The sequence below is a fragment of the Mytilus edulis genome, chromosome 2 (assembly GCF_963676685.1).
Source record: "Mytilus edulis chromosome 2, xbMytEdul2.2, whole genome shotgun sequence".
NCBI lineage: Eukaryota > Metazoa > Mollusca > Bivalvia > Mytilida > Mytilidae > Mytilus > Mytilus edulis.
The window spans coordinates 72333705-72358979 of record NC_092345.1 but is presented as its reverse complement, the minus strand read 5'-3'; the positions used below and the strand labels follow the sequence as shown (position 1 = coordinate 72358979).

General features: G+C 31.4%; 1 protein-coding gene across 1 annotated transcript; it reads left to right on the top strand.

Moving 5' to 3' along the window:
• Positions 1–588: 588 nt before the first annotated feature.
• LOC139512874 (cytochrome P450 3A24-like) lies at positions 589–19836 on the top strand. Its single transcript, XM_071300816.1, has 15 exons — positions 589–756; positions 1597–1693; positions 3329–3381; positions 3810–3906; positions 4672–4791; positions 6372–6460; positions 7581–7729; positions 9269–9393; positions 10629–10737; positions 12516–12673; positions 14718–14806; positions 16206–16343; positions 16838–17000; positions 19578–19656; positions 19696–19836. The coding sequence occupies exons 1-14, from the start codon at positions 683–685 to the stop codon at positions 19650–19652; spliced, it is 1536 nt and encodes a 511-aa protein (XP_071156917.1). The 5' UTR covers positions 589–682; the 3' UTR covers positions 19653–19656; positions 19696–19836.
• Positions 19837–25275: the final 5439 nt, after the last annotated feature.

Below are 25275 nucleotides of genomic sequence, written 5' to 3'. Positions count from 1 at the left end.
CTGGACTTACCAAAGCTTTATTTCAAAATCATGTAATTGAATAAATGATCTGGCCCGTTCGACCCAGAAGCACAGATTCAAATTCCGGTTAATAAAGAAATTCGGCTCGCTTTGCTGATCGTGCATTTTGTGACTAATTTATACACGACAATTACATAACTAGTATATTTTGTTATCTTCCCTTCAGTAATAAAGTTCCCCAGTATTTATCATTACATTTTATAATTTTTAGTTTTGGGGGTTTTTAATGATGGTAAAGTCAGAGATGCGCGTCCTTTATTCTACTTAAAAATATACCGAGTGGTCTTGATTTTGAATTTTCGGGCTTAAGAATTTAGTTGTCCCTTACATAAATAGCTTATAATATAGATTTTTCAAATAAAACTATTTTCGTGTATCACTTGAAGCAATACATTATGGTATAATTAAAAACCGACGATGCTGTCGAAATAGTTTGCATACACAGAAACACGTAAAATTGTTTAATGTAGCAGAAAATCAAATATTACTGTAAATATAAAAGAAACTGTCAAATGATTAATCCTTTTAGTGGGTCAATTTTGTCACACGTAGCCCTCCATACACACTATGATCATTCCTATTTATAGCAAAATGTATCATAATGTTATCTCATATTGCTATATGTATTATGTTTATCAGTTAACTTCAGAAACAGTTTAACATGGATTTCTTTGGGGTCGCAACAATTCCAGGATGGCTGCTTACGATTTTATTATTCTTCATGACAATGTGTTTGTAAGTAGCAAGTGTAAAAATCTACTTTTAAGCATTTTGGCTCTGCAAGAAGTTCATTTACCTTTTAGTAACGCCGAGTGATATTAAACCGCCCTATTTCCTGAAATTTGTATAGGATATGTGTTATAGGTTGTTTGAAATAGTAAATGTGTACTGTTAGTTTTATCTTCGTCACTAATTGCCAATGCAATACAAATTAGGGAGCTACCATTTGATTTTTATGGGGGGGGCTAGGATGAAATTTGAAAAAAATAGGCAGGACAGGAGTTTTGAGTAAAAAAAAAGGCAGGATGAGACACTTGCAAAACAAAGAGTCAGGACGACAATTTAGGTAAAAAAAGTCAGGATAAACTAAAAAAAAAAAAGGCAGGACCGAACAGAGTGAAAAATAAAAAGGCAGGACAGAGATTACAGCTAAAAAAAATGCAGGACAAAATTTTTCATCCTAGCCCCCCATAAAAATCAAATGGTAGCTCCCTTATTTTACAAACGTGTACAGCATACTTCGATATGGTTACCCATTGCATATGCAGGATCGATAGCCGTTACTAGGCATAGCCTTGTGTGTTTAACATTTTTAAACGAGGAGTTCAAGTCAGCTCTTGATACAATTTTCCTAAAAAGAGCAGTCTTCATCACGAAACCAAAACAAGACCGTCTCTTCTACTTCAAACGCATAACGATCTAAGTTCGGCGCACGGTGCTTCTTTGATAATTGATAGATACATTCATTTGAAAGAGACCATGTATAACTGGTTCAAAATAAGTAAGATTTTGTTATCAAAATTAACTGTTTTTAAAATAAATATTGCTTTAATAGTAGTTTTCTTTTTATTGTAGGTACTCTTTATACTGCCAAACATTCTTCTGGAGATTTGGTATTCCTGGGCCTAGGCCAACTTTATTCTTGGGAAATTTTATGCACTATATAAAAAAGGTCAGACGCAATGTTTCTAAAAAAAAATTCTACTTATTACAAATTTATACGAACAGGACGAATGAAAAGTTACAAAATAGGTGTACGGAAAACTTTTTACAAATGTATATGGACACAGAACATTTTGAAGCTTTGGATGATATGAACACCCACCATCAAAATACTGTGGCCCGGAAACGTGAATACATTTAGTCTCTAGTGCGCTACATATTATAATACCCTTGAACAAATCCGATATCGAGTTAAAAGTCATGGTCAAATTCGCAAAAAAAACACGCGAAGCTCATGTAAGCTCCGCTTAATTATCAAATATTTACAATTGCCTAATATCGACCAATTATATCGAGATGGCTTATGAAAAACACATTCTGATTATAATATGAAGTTAGGTTGAAGGTGTTTTTTTTCTCTTAAAAAGGACATGCTGAATTATTCTAAACAAAGTAAATTATTTCTGTTCAGCTAAATATAAATAAATAAAGGCAACAGTAGTATACCGCTGTTCGAAACTCGTAAATCTATGGACAAAAAACAAAATCGGGGTAACAAACTAAAACTGACGGAAACGCATTAAATATGAGGAGAACAACGACACAACATTAAAATGTAACACACACAGAAACGGAATAAGCATAAGACAAAATCCGATGAGAATAACAAATATAACATCAAAACCAAATACATGAATTTGGGATAGAAAAGTACCGTGACACGTCTTATAGTAATGTGAATTCACACTAAAATATAAGAGAAAAACAAACGACACAACGTAAAAATGTTACACAACAGAAACGAACTATGATATAACAATGGCCATTTTCCTGACTTGGTACATGACATTTTTAAAGAAAAAAATGGTGGGTTGAACCTGGTTTTGTGGCATGCCAAACCTCGCACTTTAATGGCAATGTTTAATATAATATTAAAATGACAACATAATATTACAGGACTATAATACAAATAAATAGGAGAACGAATAAGGCAAAGAAACACATGAATAATAGATAACAAAAGGCATCAGGTTTAAAATTCAATACGCCAAAACGCGCCTCGTCCACACAAGACTTACCAGTGACGCCCAGATATAAAAGTTCGAAAGTCAAAAAAAGTACAAAATTGTACAGCACTGAGGATTAAAAGTTGAAAAAGGTTGTGCCAAATACGGCTAAGGGTTTTCTGCTTGTGATAAGAACATCCTTATTATTTAGAACAATTTATGCTAATGCATGCAAACAGTAAATTTTATCAAATGAATATAAAGGATATACATGATAAAACTGAAGTCTTAACTAATTACAGAAAACAAAACCCGAAAACATAATACAAAGACCAAAAGATACAGAAAATAGACACACCCGACTTAGTCCAGGCCTCAACGCAAAAAGTCATAAAAATGACGTCACATACGAAGTGGTGAAAAGGCATAAAAATTACGTCACATTTGAATTTCTGAAACAGCACAAAAATGACGTCACATTTGAAAAACTATATCTCAAAAATAAGATAGAATTAGGATTGATTTAAGATTATAATAGAACTGAATATTGATATTACATTTAAACACAGTGCACATTGCAATACTTATTAATAGCAATTAACTGTATTATATATATGTCCGGATTTCGTCTATTATAGGGTGTGTTAAAAGCAGACATTGAAATGGTGGAGAAACACGGAAAGTTTTTTGGGTATGTTTAACAATAAATATTGTTATAAATGAAGATATATGCTTACATATGACAGCTTACTTCGATTTAACAAATTGCTTTTGATAGAACATAATGAAAGTTTGATATTATATCTGTTAAATACTTGAATCGTGAACTGTTAAAACATTTGACATAAAAATAGTTTAATAAATAATCTTCAAGAAAGATACCAATGTTGGTCATTTGGTCAAGTAGTGGAGGTACGTCTAAAGGATTGGAAGTCGTAAAGAACAGAGTTTTATTTGTCCACACAATGTAACAAAAAGCTAGAAAAGATAAACAAAAAATCAATCAATTGTTTTGTATTTTCGCACCGATTGAAAGAAAGATAGTGTTTGTTGTGATCTACATTGAGAATGACACTGATTGAAATATTATATGCTTAATCCCTTAACGTTACATTGTAGGCAGTATTTTGGAAATATGTCTTCATTAATGGTCTCTGATGTTGATATCATAAAACAAATTTGCATTAAAGATTTCTCAAAATTTCCAAACAGACTGGTATGTATTGCAAGTAAACCCACAGTGAAAAGTGGATTAACTATTGGTGGGGTTTTTTTTCAACCACAAAAAAGATGGAGTCAATGTGCATATATCAATGCACAGAGACATCATTAGATCATTATTTCTTGTTTGATTAAAAAAAAAAATTCATACTTATCAATCGGTGTTTGTTTATACATACATATTTGTATTTATTTGACAACTTATGGGTATGAGATATTTGCCTGTATGTAAAATAGTCTATAGATTTATTTTGAAGTTGATGAATAATCAAGAAAATGTTATGTACAGTCGGCAAATACGTTCAATCAATTTCAAACAGGAGCTGAAGAATTCCAAGCTCTTCCTCCGACTATCACGTCTATGCAAAACAATACGTTAAAAAAAGGTTTTATGTATTAACATGTTTTTTTGGTTTTTTTTATGGTGATTAAGATTAGAATATTAACTGCTGTACCCCTATTTTTGACACACTTACCTACTATGTATGTTCGTTTGTTCACACAGTGTTGTCAATATAATTGAATTTTATGTGACTGTCATACAAGTGAGAGGTTTGGCTAGATATAAAACCATGGTAAATCCACCTTTTTTCTCCGTTAGAAAAAAGCATGTGCCAAGTCAGTATTATAAAAGTTGTTATCCATTCGCTTGATGTGTTTTAGCTTTTAATTTTGCCATTTGATTAGGTAGTTTCCTCTTTGAATTTTCCTTGTAGTTCAGTATTTTTGTAATTTTACTCTTTTGTAATATATTGAAAAGGCTGAAGGTGATAACAATGATCCCTACCTAAAGGATGCCGTATCAATTGCACGTGACGAACACTGGAAGTTTTTGAGGTCATCAATTTCTCCCACCTTTTCTTCCGGAAAAATGAGACAGGTAAGAAAAACAGAATTTACAATAATGTAAAGTTACTTAAGATTTATTATGCAATAAAGATCACATTTTATAGCATTTATTTCCTTTGCCTTTTTTATCACATCACAAATTAAGACTGACATAAGATAAACAAAATAAAAGGTATGTTTGTTGTATGCCACTGATATATGACAAAGTAAACTTAAATTAAACAAAAATCGTAAAAATGTTTACAACAAGTAATATGAAAAAATATTTGAAGTTGAAAAAAAAGAAATGTCTAGGTAGTTGAAAAAAAAGACAGAGTAGTAGATTAACAGACTACATATCTGCATGAATTTTTTTAAATTATGACACTTTTCATTAAAATATCGGTATTCGTTTCGATTAGAAGCGCTCGACTGTTTCTTTACAGTCCTAGGTTAGGGATTTTAATAGATGATCAGATGACTATTGAAGTCATAAGAAACCTCAAATTAAACAAAAATCATGCATATGTTTTTTTATAACTAAATGGATAGTTTTCATTATACAACTTATGTACATATACTTTTTTCTGAGGAAAATTCGTTAATTTGTCCACATTTAGAAGAAGTTTATTTGTTTTTAATTGCATGCTTCCAGGAAGCAATTCGCCGACATATTATCCATATGCATAGTGACCTGCGCGTAACCCTCCTTGTAAAAATCCGGCGAACTCTATACGCATGGATCTGTCATTGAAATAAACAACTATCTGATTGTACATGTTAAACACGTGCTCAATACCCATGCTTTTTGTTATTTATTTACTATAAGGTGACAATCGATAAACCTCGGCTTTAAAACACGGCATTTAATGAACAGCCATATTTGTTAAATCTTTACAGACAGAGAGAAAAAAAATTGACGATTATACGATATTTTGGCGTAAAAAATGACAAAATCTAAGTTTATGATATATACATGCATTGGTTCAAGAATTGGATAAACATTATTTTTCACCACTCACTGGTTTCATATGACTTTAAATGACCAAACGGGACCTAACATAATAGCCAAATCCATCAAAGGTCATCTAGGCCGAGAATATTTTTTTATTAAATTTTTTATTCAAAATTGCGCTCTTAAATGTATGTTTTGCGGCTGTTGTCGTTGTTTAATGATAACAACCTTCTTTTCAAAGACTTTTTGTATAGTTGACTTTATCTCCTTATAACATTTTAACAGAAGGTTTGTTGCATAAAACAACAGCTGGTAATAATATAAAGGATCTTCGTCGTTCCTGTAACTAAAACAAACCCACCAACAGTATCTAGATTTTTTTTCTTTCTTTTTTTTTTTTTTTTTTTTATTCGAGCGTCACTGATGAGTGTTTTGTAGACAAAACGCGCGTCTGGTGTAAATATAAAATTTCAATCCTGGTATATATGATGGGTTTATTGACTAATTGTGGTGTACACAACTTTTAAAGCTACTGTTGTACGTATCTTTGCATTTTCTTTTTTTGGGAACGGAATTATGATATTTGTAATATCAAGATCTTCTTTTCTCATGAGAAATTAAGCAAAACTGCCACTTAAAAATATAAAATTATAATATGTGAATGATATATTTCTCAGATGATGCCATTGCTTCAGAAATGTGTTAATGACATGGTTGAAAAAATGAAGAAAGATACAGAAAATGGAGAAGTAGTCGATGTGTGCAAGTAAGAAAAACAAATACGATAATAACTGAAACTCTGAAAAAAGTTTTTTCTTTTTTAATGACCCTAAATAAGGTAGGTCAGTGGCGGAGGAGGGTGATTAAATCTTACTCTTGTCCGTCTGAACGTTCTTGCGAACGTCCAATTGTAGGTACATTCCAAAAACTTTTGAATGAAACTTTTGCACAATGCATTTTACCATAAATACTTTTATAGTTCTCTTGTTATGCCCTCTTATAACGTGAAATGTAGCAGGTGACTTAACTGAGTTCCATGGAAACATGATTCATTTATTTATTCATAACGTTAGACATATTAGTCTTGCATAATAATAAGTTATAGAAACAATTTTTGTTTTCTTGGTGTATTGTTTTATCATGACAAGTTACAGATCAAGTTCGAATTTTGTACTGGTCTGCTGATTTTGTGCAGAGTTATGGTCCTTTGACTTTGAAAATTCATTCAAATAATAAGTTTTTCAAACCTTTTTCGTCATGCTTGAAGATATAAATTTTAAAATTGGCAAATAGTTCTATCATGACAAGTTTAAGATCAAGTTCGAATTATATCCAACACAACGAATTTCAAACTGGAATGGGAATATTTATTGCCAATCAATACTCACAGAATGGGAGGTGTCATTTTATAACATCAACACAGACAATATACAGATGTATAATGTTTTGAATCCAATGAATTTTAGTAAGTTTTTAATCGATTGCTTGAATGTTCGCAGTCGAAATTTCCATATCAAGCCGAATTTAATGTTGTTCTTGTAGTATGTGCTGGCATGCCTCTTATCATGGATACAAACGATCGAAAGAAGTATTGGCGACCATATTTCTATACTTTAGTTAACCCTTGCAGATCTCTATTAAATAAACATTCTTTAATACCGGTATATGATTGGTTAACCTGAACGAAACCTGCTTAATAATGATGTACAATGAATAAATGTTATATTGATGTCTGTTTAAAATAATATTCTTTCTCGTATATCAGTGAGCAAGATGCTTATTACGAATATTACACAATCGACACCAAAAGATTGTTTGATAAGTATGGCTGCTTTTGTCCATGTCATTAGTGTCAACGCCAGAAATAAATTTGCCTTTTTCGACAGGTACTGTGGTTCGTTTTCAATGGATGTAATAGCCAGTACAGCTTTCGGTATGGACGTAGATGCCCAAAACGATCCAGATAATGCGTTTATCAAGAATGCGAAGAAAGCCTTTTCATCTGGGTTCAAAAATCCAATGGTACTGCTTATCAGTGAGTAAAAAGTTGTATCACAAAAATACTGAACTCAGCGAAAAATCTAATCGGAAAGTCCATAATCACATGGCAAAGTCAAATGACAAAACACATCAAAAACGAATGGAAAAGAACTGTCATATTACTGACTTGGTACGGTGGTTTTCAAATGTAGAAAATGGTGAATTAAACCTGGTTCAAAGCGCTAAACATCTCACCTTGATGACAGTCTCGTCAAATTCCGTTATATTTACAATGATGTGTAAACTAATTAAACAGACATAATAAATAAAATAGTCAAAATATGGATACAACAGTCATCATCGTGAAACAATTTAAAAGGAACAATTTAACAGAACACAAAATGATCTATCTTTAAACTAATTCATTGATTCGCTTGTCCGACGTCAGCAAATGTTATACGTCACATATATTTGTCGTTCAATGTATATAAAAACAATTTTAAAATTTCACATGGGCTCTCTTATCATTCAGGGTTAAAAACAATCAAAAGTATGTAAGAATTAATTTCAGAAATAAACCGAGATTTAAAACAGTCCAAAAGTTATATAGAATTTATAAGAATCCACAAATAGCTCGTTCCACTACGTGATTGAATAATTTTGACGTTTGTAGTTCAACGTTTTGTGTAATTCATTTTATAATTGGTATATAGTTTAATCATGATAAGTTACTGCGCAAGTTCAAATTTTCAAATTAGTTCGGTTTAATTATTTTGTCTAATGCATTACTGTCCTTGAAAATTCAATTAAATGATCAGTTTTCCACACTTTATCCGTCATGCTCGAAGATATTGACTTAATATTTGTTTAATTGTTAACATTATGACAAGTTATAGATAAACTTAGCATTTTGTTCCAGTAGAATAAATTTTAAAACGGTAGGGGATTATGCATTGCCATGCAATACTCTCGGGATGCTTATTCAACTTTGCCACATAAGGGGAGATAATTTGAATAAAGTTACTTTTAAAAAACATGTTTAATAAGTTTATCTACTTTATAATGTAAAAAGAAAGGAGTTAAGAGACAACAGTTTTCTTTTTTATACGACCGAACATATATTTTGGGGTCTTATATTGCTATCATATTGTCGTCATCGTCGTCAGTGTCGTCGTCCGAAGACAAATTTAGTTTCCAGACAATAACTTTAAGTGTATGGATCTCTTTGAAATTAATCAAAAGGTTTGATATCACAAAAAGAAGGTTGTGATCATTTTTCAACGGTCTCAACCGTTTAGCAATTAGAAACCAAAACGGGACCCAAAACACACATTTTTCTAGTTTCAGGACAATAACTCTACAATTGTACCACAAGGTTCATTACCACAAGTAGACAGTCGAGACTCATTTTGGGGGAAATTGCCAAAACCGTTCAGTAAATAGGGTCAAAATATGGTCTAAATCAAGCATTTTTCTAGTTTTTCTGAAAAAAACTTATGGATTGGTGCCCGTCAAATTTCACCATTAATGAACCATTGTAATCGTTTCCCTGTGCGTTCCCTTACAACATATTTATTCCTTATTTAATTTTCAGTATTTTTCCCGTTTACAAGAAGATTGCTTCCATACTTGAAATTATCAACAATGAGCAAAGATATGGCGAATTTTTTTAACTCTGCTGTCAACACTGTTATCGAAGAAAGGAGGTCGGACAACACGGTAGGTTTTGAATTGCTGTTATCCTAGGAAGAAAGTCAGAAAGTACGGTAGGTTTTGAATTACTGTTGTCTTAGAAAGGAAGAATTAAAGCACGGTATGTTTTGAATTACTGTTATTCAAGAAAGAAAGTCAGAGTTTTGAAATATTAAATTACCACTTTTGCAAATTTATTGTTATAACATTATGCGACATTTTCAAAAGAGAAAATACAAATATTCATTTCATAAATGCAATGAGAGCATCGTGATATCGAGATTGCTAAGTTGGTTACAGAAGGAGGTTTTCTTTATTCCAAGAGTAAAAATACATGTACGATGGACAGGACTAATTGTACTCTTACATTTTCAGCAATATTGTTCAATAACATGCATATATTGATTGTTATTTGCTTTACGCCGCATTAGCACAAAAAGGCTTTATCGCGGCGATCTTTATCATATAAAAAAAGTGGACTCAACATAGTTCATCATCAACAAATCGTTATTTTGTAGTTTAAAGATACAAATTGTTGACGGCATTTTAAATATAAGTTTGTAAGGCTGGTTAAAAAAAACTAATTACTATTTAACAGTAGATCCTGTTTAATATGTGTATATATATTCATTCTGTTCTTATTTTTAATGGCCGTAAGATTATCTATAGGTTTTAACTTCTACCTCATTTTGTCTAAAAGAGGGACGAAAGATACAAAAGGGACAGTCAAACTCACAAATCGAAAACAAACTGACAACGCCATGGCTAAAAATGAAAAAGACAAACAGACAAACAATAGTACACATGACACAACATAGAAAACTAAAGAATAAACAACACGAACCCCACCAAAAACTAAGGGTGATCTCAGCTAGGTGCTCCGGAAGGGTAAGCAGATCCTGCTCCACATGTGGCACCCGTCGTGATGCTTATATGATAACAAACCGGTAAATAGTCTAACTCGGTAGGTCACATTTATGAAAGGGAAGGGGATTGTTGTTATGACGTAAGGAACATATACGATATCATTTGTGAAACGGGTATTGCTTAACGGTCAACCAACTCGTGATGGTGTCCGTATAATTTACAAAGGGATGATTTCAACTTCACCATTTGAAACTCTTGGTTTGATAGCTTTAATCGTACTACATATTCTTGTTTGTATATATAGGCATGTGCCTATAATTCCTAAAAGCAGCTATGCCCCTCTAATCAAGAAAATACTTTGGTCGTTAAGAAAAAGAAAGGAACTTTCATTTCAGAAAAGACAAGACTTATTAGGACTTATGTTAAACGCACATACAGACAAAGAAAAAAGTGAGGAAAATATAGAATTGTCATCAACACCTCTAAAGGATTTCAAGAAAAGACGTGAGTACATTTATTATACCATACGCTAATTTTCCATAAGATGATAGAGTTCATAAAAGGAGATAAAAACAACAATAAAAAAACTCTTCAGACCAAATACATAAAGACATATATTTGTTTTTTTTAGGAAAAACAATGATTTGTATCACTTGGTTCAAGATCACATGTCTAGAAAGTTTGTTAAGCGTCCATAATCATATATTAAGGGCGTTGCTAAAAAATGTTGTATGCACCGTTTAACTCCAGTCGTCCGTCCAATTATCACTAAATATTATACATTACTTCGCAAAGGTGAGCTTGAACCCCGAATAGATCGTAGAAACGTGATTTAAAAAATTCAATGTGGCAAACATGAGGCAAAAGATGCGTCGAAATCTGTTAACCAGATATTTCAGAACGGTCAATCATGCATGATGGAGTCCAGAAAGTTTAAGAAGGGTTGAGTTTAACTTCAGCACTTGGAACTCTTCTGTTATGAACTTCCTTATAAGCAGCAACCATCTATAACATGTATAAGGGATATCATGATAGGAAATACATGTCCTTGTTAATCGTATCAGTTGGAAGATATATACTCTATTTGCAGGCGCTGTTGTAATGTTGCTTCAGTGAAATCGAAAGTTAAAAATTGAAAAGCTGAAATCATTTCCTTTGTCGTAAAAAAAAATGTTTACAAATGACCCATATTGTCAATTTCTAGATGTAAGTCAAAATATCATGCACACCTAATTGTGTCTGTTGTATCCTTTATCTCATGTTCTTTATTATAATTTCGTTCAAAAGAGTGACCAAATTTTGAGTTATTTAGTAAGGGACAACTTAATAGAGGAAAGCGTATATAAAAGGATACTGCTTACTTTTTTTCCTTATTTCCTAAAAAGTTCCTTTGAGTAAACAGACTCATGTGAAGAGAGGAACAAGTCGGTAAGGGTTGGTTCCCATTAAATTACCGGCTGTTTGTTAAAAACAAGTTCTCCAATAGTTACAAATATGTTGTCAAACAAGCAATCAAAAATCTTGATAATATATTTTTTCAAACATTTTGTGTTTGAATTAGCGTTATTATTTACAACATACCATTAATTCATATTTAAGACAAGATACTCGTTTCCGCGTTAGTCATTAATTTTGTGTTTTAGTGTTATATAGGGAATGATTGTGAAACGAGTAGAAAAGTCAAATGTTTTAATAGTATTCCAAGATAAAAAAAAATATTTTGAAGTAATTAATTAGAAATAAAGTAAATAATAACTCATCCGCACTTTTAGATTTTATAAAAAAACGATTTATAAAATGCAATATTTAATCGGATTTGCTTTCACTTAATTGATTTATGATCATTAAACAACGGTATACCACCGTTGCCTTTATTGAGTATTTTGATATGTGAGTCACAAACTTTCACTCAGCATTTGTTTATCATTGGTAAACATTTACACAACACTTTTCTTTTATGAAAATGTAATAATATTCTTCAATGCATGTTTTCAAGAACAACGTTTTACAGAATGAGTTTTGTCCGTGAACGATTAACTCTTACTTACCAGTTAGTCCCGCCTTTACTAATTTTATTATTATCTATGAAAAGCATTTACTTTCGCCCGATTTAACAGTTTTTCGTTGTGTTTCATTTTTAAAAGACATTAAAGAGCAATTTATCAGACCTCAGCAGCATTAATAAACGCCCAAAAGAATTATTCACGATTATCTTAGCTTTGTCTAAACTAGATTTCAAGTCCTATTTGTAAAAATATTATAGTATGTTATTTATATTGCAGCTCTTACAAACAACGAAATATTAGCAAATAGTCTTATATTCTTTTTGGCTGGATATGAGACCACTGCGAATGTGTTATCCTTCGTCCTGTATTGTCTAGCTTTATATCCAGATTATGCTGACAAGGTTCGACATGAAGTTGCTGATAACATTGGAAAGGTAGAGTGTGTAATACAATATACAATAAAATTGAGAATGGAAATGTGGAATGTGTCAAAGAGACAACAATCCGACCATAGATATATAACAGACAACATCAGAATGGCACTAACAGGTCTTCAATTCAGCGAGAAATTCCCGCACCCGGAGGCGTCCTTCAGCTGGCCTCTAAACAAGTACAGAATATGTATTTATATTATAATTAGATGTGGTAGAGTTTACAATGATAAAACTAACCACCAGAGACCAAACGATGATGATGTTTATAAATAAAATCTTTTTCACAGCCAACTTCAACTTATGAATAAAACATTTTCCCCGAGATTTTTTCCATCGACAAGCGCAAAACTGTATTGTAAACTATATTATGTAAGGAATTAAGTATTACGAAAACACTGAAGTAATTTTTAATAAAAAGACTCTTCTTTACATACTTCATTTTACAGATCGTATACACTATATAAACAAGTTCCCGTATACTGGTATTGCTGAATGTATTAAATATAAAATCGCAAAGCTACTCTTTTATGATTCATATTTGAACAAAGTGTTTATACTGGTGTTTTTCATCATGTCTGTTACCGAATGAATGACAGCGATAAGCGTTTTAGAAGTTCCTTACTGTTAATTTAGTCTGCAAAGTTTCAAATGGGTGTTTAAATTCTAAAGGCAGTTGTGCTATATGTCTGTAATGTATTTTTATACAGTTTTTGCTGCAGAATCCGAATTATTGTCTCATAATCCTAGTATTTCTTTTTGGGTTGTTCACTCAATTTTGTATATATAACGGAATTATATATAAACAACTGTCGTACAAGTGCGAAGTATAGCTAGCTATAACATCAGGTTTAACCTTCATTTTCCTCAGAAAATGGAAGTTGTTACAATAACATTAACGGTCGGATTATGAAAATTGTTTTCCATCTGTTCCGTTGGTACATTGTGAACGTTGCTTATTGTTGGATTGTTGTCAGTTTATAAGCCTTTCCAAGTTTTTTATTCTAATTTGGATTTGTTATTCTATTTTATATATGATTAGAACGCATCAAATTTATAACGTGTTATTTTTTAAATGTTTCAAGTGGCTAGTATAATTTTTCATTATCGTATAATGAAAAAGTTAATGGGCACAGGCCGTTCCGCCATTTATAGCGTAAAAAATTAATGTTTTACAGAGCAAGGTCGATGGAAGCGATAATATGTTCTCAAAGCTATTATTCTTAAACATTTTATTTATTAAATGTAATTAAACAGATTGATCTGGACCTGCTGATACTGTTTATAATGCTTTTTTTGTTATTTTATATTAATATGGATCTTTTCTATATACCAGCTTTGATTATTTGGAATATCTTCTAATTTTCACCTACTACATTTGTATAAACTTAAAGATTTACCTGTATTATCAAAACAGTTTTTTTTCAAAAGTGATAATTTTCGAAGGGTAAATTATTTCGCAGTGGTGTCTTGCCATGGCTTTCTTTGAACTTGTTTGTTTGCTACTTGGCTTTGAATATTTGTCCCTAATATTTTATTAACTGTGCATTTGCATTCAGATATCGCAGATAAAATTTATTCGTTCATAGTGTATCAATTTACGTTTTTTGATTGAGTTAAGCCTACCAATTGATATTTTATCGTGTGTTTTTCTATGTTGTGATGTTTTGTCATTATTTCAGAAAAAGGGAGAAGGTTTGGTACCATTAAAACGTTTAATCCCGCTGCAAATGTTTGCACCTGTTCTTAGTCAGGAATGTGATGTACAGTAGTTGTCGTTTGTTTATGTAATTTATACGTGTTTCTCGTTTCCCGTTATTTATATAGAATAGACCGTTGGTTTTCCTGTTTGAATGGTTTTACACTAGTAATTGTGGGGCCCTTTATAGCTTGTTGTTCGATGTGAGACAAGGCTCCGTGTTGAAGGCCGTACATTGACCTATAATGGTTTACTTTTTTAAATTGTTATTTGTATGGAGAGTTGTCTCATTGGCACTTACACCACATCTTCCTATATCTAGGAACATAGTTATTGTTTGAATTACAGGAAAAACCAACTTATGACAACGTCTCAAAGCTTCAGTATTTAGATATGTTCATTTGTGAGGTCCTTCGGCTGTATGGTTCGGCTGCAAGGTAAATATAAAATTCATGGTAAACAAGTTCATTTTTAAAGTGGCGGAAGAAGAAGGGGAAGAAGAATAATAATAAAAATATTAAGAACAGACCAAAACAATAAGTATCCAAACTTTGTTTGGGAGAATTAAAAATGCTTACATTCACATTGTTTGAACTGTGGTGAATAGTTGTAATTTTGAAAATCATATCACATGTCCCTATTTTTATGGTTATTGCCATTTCACAAGACCTCGTCCAATCAAAGACATTTGGTTTTCATACGATGACTTGAGTAAAAGTGTATAGATCTCTATGAAATTGTACTACAATGGTCAATACCACAAATAGAAATTTGAGAAAGATTCAGGGTATTTGTCATAACTGTATAAGAAATAAAATGGCCAAAACGACAATCATTTTCAGGTTTCGGGACAATAACTTGTATACAAAAAAAAATTAACATAACAATATTTTTATTGCATTTTTGCTGTCACAACGTATTAAGTTTACAGCTTATAATTTAGTATCCCTCATGTAAGTTTACCTAATAGTTTAAGGAAGCACTGTTTGATACGATATATTAACTTGTGTATAATGGTATGGATCTCTATGAAAAGAAACCAAAAATAATACTTTTCTAGTTCTTTGTTGACATTGCTTAATTCTTAACCATTTTGATTGGGTTTAATTTACAATCTTGCAATATTGGTGTTCTTAAACACGGTGAATCTAACCGTGTTTTTTTTTTTACTTTTGATTTGGACCTCGTTTTAAAATTGGTTCTTATTGAGGTTTAAAATTTATCAAAATCTGGGGGGTTTTTTTTGGGGGGGGGGGGGGGTTTGGTGACTGTTTTAGATTTTCGATATTGGACCATGTAAGTTCATGTCAAATTTCAAACTTTTAATCTGAAGACGTCGATTATAAGGTAGAATTCTGTTAAAATGTGTATTAAATTGCCTGTACCAAGTCTGGAATATGACAGTTGTTTTCCATTCGTTTGGATGTGTTATATCATTTGATTTTGCCATTTGATAAGGGACTTTCTGTTTTGAATTTTCCTCGGAGTTCACTATTTTTGGGATTTTACTTTTTACATTTGAAAAACTATAACATTTAATATGATAACAATTGTATTTGATACTTTCAATGTATAATGTCAACTTCTTATTTCAAATAAATACAATTAACGTTCATTTTAATGTAAATTATCTGAGAGGATCTATTCTTAGCTTTTGCAAAAATCAAAAACATGACAGAATTTAATGATGGTTCCTGAAGCCAATAAATTTCATTATCAGTATAACTGTAAATATGTCTTAGTTGCAAAAAAATCGTAATAAATTATATTAGAATAGCCTATAGACTCCATAGATATACATTTTTGTGTCATATATTTCCAAATGTTTATTTTAAGGTTTAATCGAATAACAGAAGAAGATATAGAAATTGGTGGATATACAATACCCAAAGGAACTGATATTCAATTTCCAGTTGGTGCCATTCACAGAGATCCCGAGTTATGGCCTGAACCAGAGGTTTTTGATCCTGAAAGGTAAATATATGCACATCGTCACTGAATACAGGAAGGTGTGTAAAACAGATTTTTAGAATATGGTCTTGCCGTTCCTTAGTCATTCTACAATTTCATTAAATTATATTGTACAGGTGTATGCATGTTTTGGTAAAATATATCTATTTTGATAATTATCATTAATATTCCGTTGATAAATCGATGATTATTTAATTATTCTTTTGTTAATATAGCTCTACAAATGTTTCTGTTCTAACACATCTAAATATTTGGTTTTTGAGACTTCCTTGTGAAGTTGCATCCAGGAAAGCCTGTCTGGGGCATAAAAGTTCCACATTATTTTCAGTTTATTTTAAATACTACTATGTGATCATTTGATTGAAAAGTACCTGATGGTGGAATCATTGTAACATTATAACATACATTTTCGAATATCGTTAACAAAATAATTGATTGTAGTTGTACATAGGGGTTCTAATTATAAATGTTATCAAAATCACATTAATACTTAATAGGTTCACACCAGAAAACAAAGAGAAACGTCACCCGTATGCGTGGTTACCATTTGGTGTTGGTCCTCGTAATTGTGTTGGTATGAGACTAGCACTTACAGAACTTAAAATGGCTGCTGTTACCATAGTACAAAATTTTACTGTTGTTAGATGTGATGAAACTGAGGTACATATTTGTTGTTTTTAGATATTTATATAAAGTAAAATGACAAAAAATATTGAAATCCGCGGAAAATTCAAAACGAAAAGTCCCTAATTGAATGACAAAATCAAAAGCTGAAACACATTAACGAATGGACAACAACTGTCATATTCCTGACTTGGTACAGGGTTTTTTTATTAGACAATGGTAGATTAAACCTTGTTTTTTTTATAACATAACGAAGTCACTTATTGCATACTCTGAGTGGTTTCTAGATATTAAATTTGGTTAATTCAGAAAATAATCCATTTTGCAAGAAAATGAACTGAAAGACTATTTGTCTTATTATTTGTTCTATGTTTTTGTTATATAATATTTAGAAATATGAGAAAATCTATGCGTTTGAAGAATTTTTATTCACAATGACTGTTTTCAATTCTAATGAAACTTCAAATATATGAATCATGATATGTTTAAATATACTTAGTAAAAAGTAAAATCACAAAAATACTGAACTTAGAGGAAGATTAATTGGGAAAGTCCATAATCACATGGCAAAATCAAATAACAAAACGCATCAAAAACGAATGGACAAAAACTGTCATATTCCTGACTTGGTACAGGCATTTTCAAATGTAGAAAATGGTGGATTAAACCTGGTTCTATAGCGCTAACCCTCTCACTTTAATAACATTCTCATCAATTTCCGATATTTTTACATTGATGCGTTAAATAAACAGACACAATAAATATAATAGTCAAACTATGGGTACATCAGTCATCATCGTTTAACAATTTTAAAAGGAACAATTTAACAGAACACAAAAACATCTACTATCTACGAACACATTTATTGATTTGAGTGTCTGACGTCAGAAAATTTTATACGTCACATAAATTTGTCGTTCAATGTACGTACAAACAATTTTAAAATTTTCATGGGAATGTTAGCATACAGGGTTAAAAAATCAAAAGTATGTAAGAATAAATTTAAGAAATAGACCGAGATTTAAACTAGTCCAAAAGTTATATATAGAATTTATAAGAATCCAAAAATAGTTAATTCCACTACGCGATTGAACGATTTAGACGTTTGTGGTTCAACGTATATTGTAATTCATAATAGAAATATATCAAAATGACATATAAATAGAACAATATCATACTGACGGGATCTTTTAAAGTACAGAGTCACGTTATAAGAACAAAAGAAATACAAAAAGTCGCAAATACAAAACAAACCACAAAAAAATGAAAGCCGATACAAACACATTGACAAGATGTATAAGTACCGAGCCACGTGAAACGGAAATCACATGAAACCATTCAACAGTAAAAGTAATATTAATAATAGAACAAAGACAAATGAAAGAACTATATAACACGTTGTTAAGATGATAAACAACATCAGTACGAAGAATCTATACATCAAGACCATCGTGTATTATTTGAGAAGTTGATACGGAATATTTATCAACAAGGTCTTTGTACCTTCCGATGAACTTTTTTAGAAAAAGAACGAGACGTTCTTTGACATACCCCTGTTTCATCAACTTTCTACTCAGACACTGATGACGTATTACAAAGTCTGAGTAAGAGCTGCAAGCTCTTGAATATCGAATAAGTTGGGAAATATATATCCCATATGCAGCTGAAGTTGGTATATTGCTACTAAGGTGGGGGAAATTTATGATTTCAAAATTAAAATCGTCTCGTTTGTCATAGATTCTGGTAATGAGATGACTGTGTAAGTCAAATTCGAGATATAAGTCTAAAAATGAGGCGGAGGAAGCCGTGTCTGTTGTTTCGTTAATCTCTAGTTCTGGGGGATATATTAATGGAACCCAATCAGAAAAGTTCGGATTGTTTATGGAAAGAACATCATCAATATATCTGAAAGTGAAATTAAATAATCTGGCTTCTTTGATTCTCTTGTTTTTTACAAGTGTCTGGAGGAACTCCGATTCATATGAAAATAAAAAGAGGTCGGCAAGAAGAGGCGCACAGTTTGTTCCCATAAAGCAATTTCTCTAATTCTATGGAAAAATATCCCTTTTCGAACCCGTTGTATAAAAAAAAATTAATCAACGTGTGGTTGTCGGTGATCTCAGAAGATGATTGGCCGAGTCAAAGGGTCATAACCTTTCTCAGCTCCCTGAAATGATCAAAATGTTCTAACAGGTGTTAATGAAATTGACAACTTCGTGGAAAGTGGAAGGCATTCGAAGGGGATTTTGGTTTAGAAAAAAGGAAATTTGTCTTTTAATCATTAGAGAAACAGATTATTACATAGTAACGCGTGGTTTATCGGATTTATCCAATCTCGATAGTTAAATTATAAATTTTAAAGTCTTCGCCGAGGCTCGGACTTTAAAATTGATAATTTAACTATCTCGATTGGATAAATCCGATAATCCACTTGTATCAATGTTATAATATATATATATATATATATGTCAAAGACACAGAAACGCATTAAAATACAAATCTGTTAAATGAAAATGGTCTTCTACACCATATAAGTGTTTTACGTCATGTCAATGTCAAGCAGCATATCAAATAAAACCAATACCCAACTATGTTTTATATAATTTATTATAGGTTCCAATCACATTTCATAAAGGTGGCTTTATTAAAGCACAGAATGGTATTAAACTGAAATTGGAGAAGAGATAGACTGGTATTTGTAAATAGTTACAGTGTGTTGGAGAAGATATAGACTGATATATGTAGATGGTTACAGTGTTTTGCATCAACAAATATATCTAATGTTTTAATTATACCGTAGAACAGTTGCATACTTTTATCGCTTACGACAAGGGAAATCATTTATATCAATAAAGCCAACTATTATATTGTATTATTTAGTATTAAGAAGGCAATGCACCAAAAAACAATTGAATACAAAAATAGCAACCCCCTTAAAGTAGTTAAAACAATTAAAACATTTGAAGTACAACAAAGATTTGCGATAATGTAGTTCATACCAGGCTTTTCTTCAAAAACATACTTAAAAAATATGGTTAACTGAATTTGTTTCGAGTTACAGGTTGTGCATAACTGTCAGATTTGTTTTTGTATAGATTCTTAGAATTCTGGCAGCTTATTATAAAGATTAATTTATTCAATATGCTATATTAATATTATATTTTTATCTATTTATTTTTACTTTTTTTTTTTGGAAGGTGGGGGGGTATTGTTCTTGCTATGGTTCTTTGGTTGAGAGAACTTGAACAGCTAATTCTTATGTAGAACTGCATTTCTCCTTCCTTAATTAATTCACCTTACAGGAATTATATTTAAAGGACAATACAGTTCATTAGTAGGGCGAGTTGCTAAGGCCTTTAATAATTCAGCCGGATTTAATTCTTAATCCAGTGGGATTTAATTTTACCGGTATGAAATTATAGAGAACATTTTAGAACAATATGATTTCTAAATCAACAAAACATGATCATTCGTATCGGATATAAATGTTTAGTGCATTTTTCAGATTTAGCTTTTTTCCCTCTTAACATTGTTTGGCTACATGTGTATGAACAATTTGCCCGGCATGTGTTTCACTCACTATGTCAAATTCTGAGAGTTGTCAAATCCTGAAATTGGTTTATTGAAGTGTCTATATCATATGCGTAAAATATCGATACACAACTTAACATATTTCCATAAATTCTTAATTTATTGAGTGATGTATTTGTATTGCTGTTGACGGAATTTTATAATAAGTGCAAGTTCTTAATCTTTTTGACAACTTTTGCATCGAGGGATATCACTAGTCCATCTAAATTGATAAGATGTGTAGCCAAAAAACAATGCATAAGCCTTACTTTCAACATAAGTTGGTTTTGGTTAAAGATGTCCTGCTCAAACGTTTTTCGGACGAATATTCAAAATCTGCAACAATGTCTCAAAATAGCAGTTTCAAGCTATCATCGGGCGTTCATAATTTGATGACCTGTTTAAAAATAAGTCGTACTGTTATTAAAATCCTTTGGTACATACACTGGACAGTTATAATAGGAATGTAAATAAAGGTTTACAGACTTTTCAACCTTTTAAAAAATTAGACTAGGTATTTCTATTACTGTCAGTCAAAAGCGTTTTCAAATTGCAAACCATGTAAACTAATCAAATATAAAAAGCATGATTCATCGTACTTTACGAGAGACAAAAAGAAACCTTATCTGCAAGGTATTCAAGCTATGTGCCAATATGTATCTTGTTATTGCTTTTGGCGGAACCGGTCTAGGCGGTGCCTATGCAAGGTACTAGTACAGCGGACTTACAAAAGCTATATTTTCATATTGCCTAGGTGGCATAGTGGTCTGGCTCACTGGAAGCATGAATTAAAATTCTAAATAGTGAGGGACAAGCTATCCGCTTAATATATCTAATCTTTCTGCGCAAAGTGCTATACGATGATCCTAATATAATTGTAGTATGTTCCTGTCAGTTATATAGATCTTAAAGTATATATATATACATCGACGGGGTTATACTTTGGTCTGTGTGGTTCTGGTATAGAAATGCGTTTCGGATGCACCAAAATTCAAGGGTTGCAGTTTTAATAGTGCTAAAAGTTATTTCTTACAAATACTGTAAATCAGGTAGTGGTGTTCTAATTAATTCCTTTCACATTTATTTGTTCGCATGTTATTAACTTCTAATGGTCCTACATTATTCATTATATCATTTTGATATTTTAGATATGCATGGTAAAACAAAGGCAACAGGAGTATAGGTAGCACTCCACAGTTAGAAAATAAAATTAAAAATGAGCCACAAAATGTTTTATCATCTCCTATTTCTGGATTTCTAATACATTAACCTAACTGTTTGTGTTGTACATGTGCATATGTATGTAATCAGTATATTCCATAGATTTGATTTTCAAAAGTTAAAAGAGTGAAAATAAATTCCTTTTATGTGTATCCATGGCAACATTCTGCATTTATTTACCATAAAATATTGCAAAAAGGGGGGTGGACATGTCACATATCCCCCCAAAATTTGAATCAAACTAGAATTTCAATGCATTTGAGTAATACCTTTTTAGAAACTGTTTTCATAAATCTTCCTAATGATCAAATAAAAAATGGGTGTCTTTCGCCTCATTTTTTCGTAAAATCCAATCACAAAGTTCGTGCGATAAAAAGTTGGAAAAAAACATTACAATAATTGCCGGACCAATGTATGGTAGGGACATGCAAATACGGACTGTCATACAGTAAACAGCCTATATTACATACATTACATACTCTTGATGTTCATATAAACCCAATACAAAGGCTATTTTAATACTCAGCTATCCAAAAATGAATTTTATTGCACACTAGCTCTCATATTTGAAAAATCCACAGGGGCCAAAATGCGAAACTACACATCTAACTGTGGAGTGCTACCTTAAGGTGAAATTTTTCCCCTCCTGCCTCAATTTTTATTATATTTTCTGTGTTCTACTAGCTGTTACGATGAAAATGGTACCTTAGTTTTTAGAATTGGTTTAGTAATAAAGATTTTATGAAGGTTAGCAGTTGATGTTGAAACGCAACAAAAAGTGATTTAAAAATAAATGCTGGATCATAGTGAAAAACTTCAAGTCTGTCTCATTTTTGGGTAAATTTCTAAAACTTTTCCCATTATCTTAATTTAAAATCATAAAATTACCTTAAAAGAGGACAAATTGTACAATTTTTAGGTATTTGAAAGCACTTATAGGTCAATTTTGCTGTAAATAGCATACCTAACCATGGTTTAGAAGCTCTCAAGCAGGGTATAAATTTCTAGCAGTACTGGCATCATTAAATTTAATTAATGCCAAATTATAATATAAAATCCTGCTAAAAATGTTTATGTGACTTATTCGCATTCAAAAATATAAAGCGATACATTCTGAGAATATCATATAAAGCGCAATCTTTGGTTACAATGGCGAAGCTAATGCAGTACAAATTTAAGACCGCAACATGTCTAAGTGTCAAAATGTGTATATTTGGTTGCTAAGGACAGTAAACAATAAAATAAACATAAATTGCATTCCTAGCAGATTTTTTACCTTCAGAACTAAAACAAGAACATAAAAGACTAAAGATATGTGGTCAATTTTATCTTAAAAAGTGCATTTCTGTGCTTTCTGATGTGCCATAAGGTAGCACTCCACAGTTAGAAAATAAAATTAAAAATGAGCCACAAAATGTTTTATCATCTCCTATTTCTGGATTTCTAATACATTAACCTAACTGTTTGTGTTGTACATGTGCATATGTATGTAATCAGTATATTCCATAGATTTGATTTTCAAAAGTTAAAAGAGTGAAAATAAATTCCTTTTATGTGTATCCATGGCAACATTCTGCATTTATTTACCATAAAATATTGCAAAAAGGGGGGTGGACATGTCACATATCCCCCCAAAATTTGAATCAAACTAGAATTTCAATGCATTTGAGTAATACCTTTTTAGAAACTGTTTTCATAAATCTTCCTAATGATCAAATAAAAAATGGGTGTCTTTCGCCTCATTTTTTCGTAAAATCCAATCACAAAGTTCGTGCGATAAAAAGTTGGAAAAAAACATTACAATAATTGCCGGACCAATGTATGGTAGGGACATGCAAATACGGACTGTCATACAGTAAACAGCCTATATTACATACATTACATACTCTTGATGTTCATATAAACCCAATACAAAGGCTATTTTAATACTCAGCTATCCAAAAATGAATTTTATTGCACACTAGCTCTCATATTTGAAAAATCCACAGGGGCCAAAATGCGAAACTACACATCTAACTGTGGAGTGCTACCATACCACTGATTGAAATTCATAAATCGATTTTGGAAGAAAAAAAACAAATCCGGGTTACAAACTAAAACTGAGGGAAACACATAAAATATAAGAGGCGAACTACGACGCAACAGAAACACAACATTAAAATGTAACACACACAGAAACAAACTATAATATAACAATGGCCATTTTCCTGACTAGGTACAGGACATTTTCAGAAAACAAATGGTGGGTTGAACTTAGTTTTGTGGCTAGCCAAACCTCAATGTTGAATATAACATTAAAATGACAACATTACATGTAGCATATAATCTTTTGTAATAAAAATTCATAATATCTAATAAAAGTTGTAGATTTAGCTAAAAAAGCCCTTATATTTGTATAAAGTAACATTCGTTTATAGTGGAAAATTGTTTTAACGTTAAATAAGTTACCATTAACAATTGCTTGCTAGTCCCTCCTCTCTGTTATTAACATTAGATAACTCTGGTTAATTTCCCAATCAATCTATCATGAAGGGGATAAATAACTCGATTTTCATTTATAGTCTTTGATGATGAACGGTTCTTTATATTGGTATGTTTTCATTTTAAACGTTTCAAATTTATGAAATAATATTCGTACATTAATGTTTTTGATACACCAATAACAAAAACTGAAATATATTGAATTGATACATTTGTAATTATTCAAATTTATATCAGAAACCTATATTTAATTACAAAATAATGAACCTGTTAAAGGGAGACAATACTGGCATGACTTTTTTTTCCGAATAGGCACATACTACAAAGAAATGTCACTCTTGCATACAAATGGCACATCAATATAATTAATTAACTGTGCATTCGTGCTCCAACTTCAATGAAAATTCTAAATTATAATTATATAACCAAAAGTTGTTAATCTATAGGATAGTGAAGACTAATGAAAGCTAATCCACTGTAAAAAATATTTCTTTGAAATTTTTAAAAACTTTCTCAGAAAAAATGCTCGAACCACTTGACTTTCATAGCTCATAATTAACGTTTTTATACCATATTTTAATAGAGTAGTTAAAGTTATTTGCCTCTCAAAGTTTAAGACGCAATAAAAGTCGTATGCTTGCATCATCTTATCTAAATACAGACTTAATTAAGTACTGAACATTTCGAAAATAATAGCTATCAAAAGGTACCAGGTTTATAATTTGATACGCTACACGCGCGTTTCTTTTACACAAGACTAATCAGTGACGCTCAGATAAAAAAAAGTTCGAAAGCAAAAACAAGTACAAAGTTGAAGAGCACTGAGGACCTAAAGTTCCAAAACGTTGTGCCTAATACGGCCAAGGTTTTCTGCCTGGGATAAGAGCATCCTTAATATGTAGTTTTGCAAACAGTAAATCTATAAAAATGACTACATAATAGACATACATGATAACACCGAAGTGTTGTAAAAACGAATACATAGAAAGATTTTTGGATGTATTCATAGTGTTGGATCTATCACTTAAATCAATACATA

Bases quoted from the DNA above. Each gene is read 5' to 3' on its own strand.
- LOC139512874 (XM_071300816.1), top strand. From the start codon at position 683: ATGGATTTCTTTGGGGTCGCAACAATTCCAGGATGGCTGCTTACGATT. The intron at 1,694-3,328 runs GTCAGACGCAAT...CGTCTATTATAG, and splicing joins TTATGCACTATATAAAAAAG to GGTGTGTTAAAAGCAGACAT. The intron at 12,674-14,717 runs GTAGAGTGTGTA...TTTGAATTACAG, and splicing joins TTGCTGATAACATTGGAAAG to GAAAAACCAACTTATGACAA.